The following is a 9168-nucleotide window of genomic DNA, read 5'->3' on the forward strand; positions in this document are numbered from 1 at the left end:
AAGTCTATTCCTGTTTCTGTTTTGTGAATAATGTGATTTTTGTGGCATTCAGGGTCATAAAACAATGTGCCTTTCTGTCTGCTGCGTATATGCATCTGTGTTTTTTAATGATGTTACTTTGGTTGAACTCAAAATGCTTGAAATAAATACAGGTCTGAGAAAAGAAGGTAGATGAAATGAGTAATTTCAGAGATGATGTCTTGGACTAAGTATAGGGACGGGTACTCATGTAATCCTGTAAGCTGTACATGCTGTTCTCATTTTTGTGTGTCAGCTTTTCCAACAGTCGTGATAACTGCTAAGCAATACTCTGCAGTTTGTGTTTAACTTTTTCTGTGTAGTCAAGTAACGTAAGCAGCTACATATTACTTATTTCCTTTATATGGTTATTTGCACATCTGAGGCTGACTGAATTTTTGCTTGCAGGATTACTGTGCAACAAAATGGGCAACTCTGAAAGGAAGGTTTGATCAAGGACTCTATGCTTCGCACGCTGATCTTCACAGGCTGAAGTAAGTACTTACATAACAGCAGTACATTTAGATAAACCATGGGGGGGGGTTGCAGTGGTCAGCTTGTACACTGCACCTGTAATGAGCACATAGTTGTGTCTGCTGTATTCATTTACACCACAGCCTTGATTAACAGCTAGTGCTGGGGTTCTCCATATACAATGCGTTACCAAGGCACAAAAAAGGGATGCGGATAGTGTCTGCCCTGTGAAGCATGTCCTTTTAATAGCAGTTAGCTAAGCTTGTAATACTCTGTGTATGGGAATCGTAGACGGTTGTGGATCTTGCATTGTTCCCATAATGTGTATAATATATATATATATATATATATATATATATGTGTGTGTGTGTGTGTGTGTGTGTGTGTGTGTGTGCCTGGCTAGCATTGTCATACTTCCAGTTCTTGTCAACCATCACTTGTCATGGAAACTTCACGTGTAGGCCTGGGAGGATAGGATCGTAACCCCCCCCCAACACACATGCACACTTGCCCCCCTTACAGGTATGTGTTCAAGTTGTATGGGAACAGTCAGGAGTACTCAAAGCAAATTCGTTTTAAAGTTGTCTGGTGCAGTCATCCTCATCTGACCTGCTCACATTTACTAAAATTATGGTCACCTGTAACATGTAGCTGCACTTGTCCATGTATCCTCTTCCAAGTCAAGTGACACTGATTTATGCTGCATTCTGGCTTGTTTCCTTTTGTTGGGGGCTTCCAAGATTCATGACAACCTGTCTTCACTTTCTGGAAGGAAAAGCATCCCAGTAGATAAGTCTGTCCATTGCTATGTGGAATTTAAGTGACAGAGTATATGGACTGGTGCTTGCTATGCAGATGAAAGTTTTGATTTGTTTAAGGTAGTGTGAGGAAAGTTGGGTGTGAATTTGGAGTGAGTTTCTGCAATTATGACCAATTTGATGACCACGAGAACAAAAATTAAGGCAGTTGAGACTTTAGTGAAATTTCACAGGAACCTTATGGTTTCAGATTTATTTTTTAATACATAAATGGCTGATTTTGAAAATAATCACAGATATAAATGAGAACATGCAGTTTTTAATCAGGAAACAATTGCAAACCCTGCATTGATATTACTGTAGGGATATTTAGTTTGTTTATGAACAGATTGGAATTTATATTTTCCATATTTCAATTTAAAGAGCATATGGAGATGTTTCTTTTTTTTTTTTTAAGAAGTCTGTATCGTGGATCTGTATGCTCTGATTAAGTATTGTATAATATGGAACCACCCTGACACGAAGTTGGGCATATTTATCTTTCTAGTAAAATGCTGAAGGGAATATTTTGAAGATGTAGAATGAGACCTGCTTTTAATAGCGTGTATAAGTAAATTGTATGGCTGGCATTTGAGTGCTAGACACATTGGGAGATGTCTATCTTGGACCAGGAGATAGAGTTGTTACCCAGTCAGTTAAGGGCTTGGAAGTCATTATTACTTAATTTTTAAAAGGATACATCTGCATATTTTTTAGTCTTAATGCTTTTGGTTTTGTGTTTTGTTGACTCGCAGGTATCAGTGCTTCAAGTCAGCATGGATGTATACAGTTTTTCACAATGGTTTCTCCTTCCCAACGAGCTATCGTAGTCTGAAGACTGCTCTGCAGATATATGATAAAGAGGTGCAGTGGACACTGGGAGCAATTCTGTACAGAACTCGGTTCTTGCCTTTGAGGTTGGTGCTGTGAATTCAAAACAAAAAGTTAAAAAATAATTAGTTAAGCTTTGCTGCTTTAAAATATTAGTGAAAAGACTGTCATAAAAACAGTATTTATGAATTTATTCTTTTGTATTTTGATTTTTATTGTAGGGATATTCAGCAAGAAAACTTCAGAGGAAACCACTCACACTGGAGAAGCTTTGCTTTTGTTTACAACCATTATTTATTTTTTGTTTGTTTCTTGGTTGTCGTTTTGTCAATTCTTCTATATCTGCTGAGGTTGAGAAGGATCCATCACAGAATGCAGAGGAACACCTCTTCATCTGCTCTTTGGATGGAAGAAGGGATTCCTGCACAGAACCTCCCAGGCACCTTATAAAACAAACTGCACAATGAAAAAGACTGAAAAGCCACGTACTACTTCCTTTTAGGTTACTGTTTTATCTGAATGCCATGGGGGTGGCAAGAAATTCTGGAAGCAGAGGAAACAAATTGTGTTGAAGTAACTTTTGCAGCCAAGATGGAGCTGTAAGGTTGGCTGATGTAGGATGTACAGTCAAGGGGTTGAAAAAATCCTTTTTGGACTGTAGAAGTAAACTCTGTGGAACTAGAAGAAAGGCAGTCTACAGTACGTGTGTCAAGAGCAGGCAAAGTGGCATTCCTGATGCACATATGACCGCTAGCAGATGAATGAGTGGGTGCAACAGTATATTATGCTTTTGACAGAGTAGGACTTGCACAATAGTGCTTGTTGCACAGGATATACGTGTGCATTTTGACAGCCGAAGTCTTCTAGTCTTTCTTTCGGCTTTTCCCGGTTAGGGGTCGCCACAGCAGAACTCCGGTCTGCTAATGATTGGCAGTAGATTTTTACGTGCTGGCTTGCCGGGCTTAACGCACAACCTGCAATGAAGGAAGGCCCATTCACGCATGTCGACATACAGAAGACGCTCTAACTGAGAATTGAACATGCAACGTCTAACTGTGAGGCGACAACGCTACCGCAGCACCACCACCGCAGTATATCCCCACCACCGCTGCTACTGTGTAGTGGTGGGTTTTTTGTCCTTAGACTGCCTCTTTAATTTACCAGTTTGGTGTTCTTGTTATCTGCCAGAAAAATGCTGCCCTTAACCCAAGTTTCCTTCTTATACTGCACTTATGTGTTGAAATCCTAGTATTACATTTAAATCCAAAGCACATAAGCAAAACACTGTAAAGAATGGAAGACCTGCTGAAGAAAATTAGCCCAAAAATATGCAAACCTGCATATTAGGAGAGGGTATTTTCCTGATTTAAGCTCGCCTTTATAATTTGTATAGCCTGCCTTTTTATTCAAGTAGTATAGCCTGTCACAATCTGTACTTTTTTCTTGTTTTATTTGAGCCCAACAAATTTTTCCCCTAAAATAATTAAAATTCTGTTTTTTACATAGATGCATATCTAAATTGTTTTAAACATTACTGTACTGTTGTGTGTCTCAAATGTGCATTTCCTGAAAAATCCCCTATACAAACACAGGCCCAGCACGTCCAGGCAAGAATAGTGTATTCTGGCTTTCCAACTTCATTTTCCTGTCTAAAATGTACGTTCTGTGTGTGAAAATACTTAAGTCTTTACCTCTGGAACTTAGATTTACCCATTGTCTACAAAGACTCTGTAATATTCTAGATGTATGCCAGGTATGTTCTTGCACAGACAGCTGTTTTGGAAAGCTGAAGTTTCATTTCCTCCTCACAGCAAGATGTTGTGTGCTTAGTTCTTGCCTAGGACATCTTCTGTGTAGAGTGTGCATGTTTTCTGCAGCTGCTCTAGCTTCTCACCTGCTCCTAAAGACACACAGTAGGTGAGTTAATGTTCTCTAAATTGCCTGTAGGTGTGCATGCAGTGTGTGATTTAAATTGTGTGTTCTGAGGTAGATCAGCTTCCTGTCCAGATCAGATTTAGTGCCTTGTACCCATTGGCTGCCATAGTAGACTTGAGTGTCCTCATAACGTAAGTGGGCTGTCTGAAAAGGATGGGTCGAGTTTTACGATCCGCTGTTGTCTTATTTCAGTCTCACTGCAGTGTATTTCAATATAGATTAACTAATAGCAAAGGGTTGAATAAGTAATGCCTTTTCATATTTGTAAATTAATTATTCCCTTTCATAAAGAGGACTTTATTTCACAGTGATGCGTAATACTGTTTGTACTTTGAGAGGTGTATCCCGAGCCGTCTGCAGATTCTGTCCTTGTAGATACCAACATTACTAGACAGCATAGTGCAGAATTCAAGTAATGGACTGTTAAAGTAGAAACAATTGAAGTCTCAGTTTAACAAATCAGAGCCAGTGCTAGCACCCAACCACTTGAGTACTTTGGTGACATTCTAAACCAGTTCAGAGAGTGGACTAACTAGAGTACTTAGGGCATTATTGCTTTACTTTTAAAGGATACCTGAATTTCTCAAGATGTCATCACCCTGTTATTTAAGGGCAGAAAGCTTGTAGGCATCCCTCTTGATATTGAGGGTGACCAAAACAACATTAAAGAGTTCAGGTTATATGTTTCAAACCACGTATAGGTGGAGATTGCAAGATCAAACCCAAGACTGCCATGATATTTCAGAGTTACTCCTGTTCGTCCAAAATAGTGTCAGACCAAAAATGTGTGGAGGTTATCAAATATTTGCTAACTAATAATGACATGTGAGTTATTCATTCAGGTAGATGTAGATGCTGTGGTTGTGTGGTTGGGGGTATGCACAGACAGTTTTAGAAGTTTGTTTAGCGATGGTACGTCCCCTTAGTCTCCAACACAGGAAAATACAACTGTTATGCTTCTTTCAAGTCTAGTCTCCAGCAGAAGGGCATTAGGAACATCTTGTAAGGTTTCATCCAGGTAATTCCTGTTGAGGATGTTAGCACAGTGTTTTGGGCTTCACATGAAACATCAGCAGAAAGCCCCTTGCATAGCTGAAGAGCTTTTAAAGCAGTGTATTTAATCAAATGTCATTCCCTGTAAAAGCACTTGCCTTGACTGTAGTAAAATATTCAGCAAGTTAGAGCTTGTACAGCTCTTAAGCTTGAAAAATGTGTGCTGTCACAGTGTGACTTAATTTTTTCACATTTTGTTGCCTGCCTCAGTAGGAAGCTTTTTTTTTCATTGCCTGATATTGCTGCTGAAAGAATTATCTAAAATCCCTGCCTTGGTGCAGAGCATTTTAATTCATTCTGAAATTCCTGTCTTGGTGCAGAGCATATAATTCATCAGCTGTGATCATCCTTGAAAAATATGAAAACAAGAATACTAGAATATGCTATCACCTTGCCTGCATCTTTTTTTAATGATGAAAATGTAAGACATGGGACAGTAAACATGACACTTTAGTTATTTTTTTCAGGAAGATGTTTTCTGTGTTTATTTATTAGCTTATAGTGTTTAAATATCTGATATGTGTCTTATCACATACTTGTTTGTCTTCGTTCTTGTTATAAAGAACATTGAGTAATGAATGTAAAGGGGAGGATTAAAGTGCTGAATACTTTCAAACATTGAATTTCAAAATTTCTGAAACTGCACATACTTTCTTTGTTATAATACTTAACTGTCTATATTTGTTGAGGGATTTTCTTTTGCTCAGTTGTGTCCAGATTAAGATTTTCATTATTGTATGATCTGTTTCTCCAGCGGCACTTATTTTCTAAAATGTGAAAGTATTTTAAATTTTGGGAAGTGTGCTTCACTTCCTGAGTGACCGAATAAAGAACAGTTGGAGATAACCTGCAGTGTTTTGTGTGTCACTGTAGTGTCACAGTGGTGAGCTTGCTTCATGTCTTTATATTGTGAGAGGTGTGCAGCATTCCAGAGGGATTGGGAACGCAGTCTGTTCCATACTTTATGATTAATCAGTTGTAGAAATGTTAACAGATATGACCTTACCCTTGACAATTTTTTAATGTTTGTACCAGTAGCACAGCTCTTTTTGACTTTCCTTCACAACTAACATACATACATAAATGCACACATGCACAAATCAAAATCAACCCCTTTTTTCCCCATTTTCTACATGGGGTCAGGGTGTCAGGTTAACTGTTGCCATCTCTGTCATTTCAGTGGCACACCTCCTCCCTTCAACACTCATGCTTGACTGTTACAGGTCTTTTCTCACACAGTCCATCCACCTGTTTGCTGGATAACCTAATTTCTTATTGTCTTCTTCCTGTCTGTCCAAGAGACATTAACACATATACGTCATATATATTATATCTGCACGTTTCTCAGACACATGCAACTGGCTTATGTATGTGTGCATTTTTATTTTTCCTTAAAAAAAAACAAAAGCAACTGGGCCAAAGATGTACATGTTCAAGTTTTCAGTCTTTACTGTGTTACATTAATGAAAATAAACATGTGACAATGCAGTTGGACAAAACAATTCATTTTTCTAGGCCATGAACAATGTATTCTGTATGTTTGCATTAGGAAAGACTTGCATATGATTTCAATACCCAAGGGAAATGAAGGGAACATAACTTGTACACCTAACTCCATCCCGTTGATGTCTGGTAGCATGGTGCATACTTTACCAAGCCCATTTTAGAACCATCATTCTATACACCCATGTGCGGTTAACGTGCAATATTCTGTCTGGTTAGGTGTATGCCCACTGAGTTCTGTCTTCCTCATAAAGTACTTATCTGGGGGCTTCCCCTCAGGCAGTGCTGTTGCAGTGTAACATGCATCAGCATCCCCAAGGATGAGCAGGTTTTCATCATCCCCATCATCCTACCTACCTGCTGCAGCACCTGGACCAGTACTTGAACCCTAGTAATCTAGTATGTTGTCATGGTTTTATGCCTCCACTGATGGCATTCTGCTACTGCAGCTATAGCTTGGTGCCAAAAAGTGAGCAGTGTGCATTTGCGGGTACAGGATCAAATGATGGCATGGATGTAGAAATACCTGTAGGCTGACAAAGGTTGAGAAGATGTATGTAGTGTGCAAGCAAGGGTAAAACTTAATAGTACTGGGATACATTGCCTTGAATGTGATGTTTGATGTTTGAGATTTGCATATTTCATCCTTCTGTTATACAGGAGATTGAAATAGCTTTTGAAAGCTTTTTTGTTCAGTTCACAGGCCATATTTGGAGAAAGGTCAACAAATTATTTGAGAGTGTTGAAAAGAGGAGTCCCATTTAATAGATGTCTATGCCAGCAGGTCCATGCTGCTGGATATTTCCTGTTGATAGTGTCTGTATGTGACAAAATCTGTACTCGTCTTGTATAGTCAGTTTTGTACTTCAACATACAGAATGTGAGTGCTTATGTGAGATTTCCTGTAATATTTCTGATGTTGCAAGTCTGCAAGAACTTTACAGTACCCTCTGTCGGTCGATTTGGCAGGCAAAGCTTTGAAAGTGTTAGTTCTGCCACTGGGACTGTTTATTGTGCCTTTCTGGGCAGTTCTTAATTGATAAATCAATTCTTTTTTTCATTCTGAATGCAAAAGCTTGAAAGAGGTTTTTTTCCAGGCACTGATCCAGCATTGCTTTTGTAAGTTTATTCATTTTTTTTCTTCCAGCTATACATTTTCAGTAATATTTCTCAACAAAGTCTTGAAGAAGAACGTGTAGTGGTTGAAAATCTTGAAAGCATTCCATTACTACCTTCTGTACTTGCAGTTTGCTTCCCATAGTTCCCCTAAAGGAGAAAGACAGAGCCGGGTAGGCCAAATGAGGAAAGGGAGCACAGGAAGAAATACAGACATAAGTAGTTCCACCTCAGGAGGGAAGGGGACAAGCAAGCCCATTGTATGCTTTCTCATGTCTAGGATTTGGGATAGGCCAACTAGTTTTTTTCACAGACTGGCCTAAGTTTGTCATTTTCCTTAGCTTCTGCCACTGTTTTGGTAGTTGAGCATTGTTTCCTTGTCACATGACATGTATATTCCTAACCCGCCTGCTAATTTGTGCCAATAAAAGGTGTAGCCACCCACTACTTGTATGCATTTTCTTGTCTAAACTTGTCCTTAGGCAGACCCTGACACCTACCCCACCCTACTGTCATTGCATAGAACTGGTGACAGTGATCAAATACCTTTCTTTCCTGATGTCAAGTCCCAGGCATCATGATGCTTGCTGGTTTGCCTGTGCTGGGTCCCCAGAGTTAAATTTAGGCTAGCAAGCACCAGCATTCCCAATATCTTTTTTTTCTTCCACATTGTATAGCTATCAGGGTATATAGATTTTAGCAGTACGACACTCTTTTGTAGACTACAACTGCCCTTACCTTTCAGTCTACATTCTTTGAGCCCACCTTCAACCACCTCTTTGTAGTTTCTATTGGACTCTGTAGTATTTGCACAGGCAGTTGCTCAGCAGTCACTCTCTCCTATTGGTTTTCTTTATATTACAGCAGACTGTCCATCAGTCTTAGTAAGTCTTAATAGTCAACAAAACTAACTTGCTAAGTATCACATGCTGTGATTGACTTTTCTTTCTTATTTTTAAAGAGAATATCTTAAGATAAATAAGAAAACATTCGCATTTGACAAGGGTTTACCTTGACTTGCCTGACACTGACTTGCTCATTTCTTTTCTTCAGCACCGTGGCTCGAGGCTGGCTATGTTGGATGTCTCAGAATTACAGTTGCATACAAAGGGACTGAGAATTATTCCAGCTGAGCATGGTAGATGAGTGGGACATGTGGACCCAGTCCTGGTGCAGTGTCAGGAGCATTGTGTAGAATTTTCTAGCAAGGAAGCAGAGGGTGTTAAAAGCATACAAGAATCACGTAACCATTGTTGGATGATACTGATAATCCCTGGTTCTCAGCTTTCTCTGTTGGATACCTCAGATGCTGGGGAAAAAGGGAGAAGCAAAATGAGCAATATGATAAAGGTCTTGATTGACATTAGTTAGACAGAGGTCAAAATAAATGTTTTTCTGGTTGCCTTTACTGCTTAGTTCTATGCTATTAAATAACATTATC

The 9168-nt window shown here is 39.1% G+C and overlaps 1 protein-coding gene across 3 annotated transcripts in view; it reads left to right on the forward strand.

Moving 5' to 3' along the window:
• ENTPD4 (ectonucleoside triphosphate diphosphohydrolase 4) overlaps positions 1-5954 on the forward strand; it is a 203254-nt gene extending 197300 nt beyond the window's left edge. For all 3 annotated transcript variants that reach the window (XM_044083115.1, XM_044083116.1, XM_044083117.1), the window contains exons 11-13: positions 427-512; positions 2045-2206; positions 2342-5954. In XM_044083115.1, the coding sequence (XP_043939050.1) occupies positions 427-512; positions 2045-2206; positions 2342-2570 (477 nt within the window). In that variant the 3' untranslated portion in view covers positions 2571-5954. The remainder of the gene's footprint in view (positions 1-426; positions 513-2044; positions 2207-2341) is intronic.
• Positions 5955-9168: the final 3214 nt, after the last annotated feature.

The sequence above is a fragment of the Protopterus annectens genome, chromosome 9.part0 (assembly GCF_019279795.1).
Source record: "Protopterus annectens isolate FY-2018-M chromosome 9.part0, PAN1.0, whole genome shotgun sequence".
Lineage (NCBI taxonomy): Eukaryota > Metazoa > Chordata > Ceratodontiformes > Protopteridae > Protopterus > Protopterus annectens.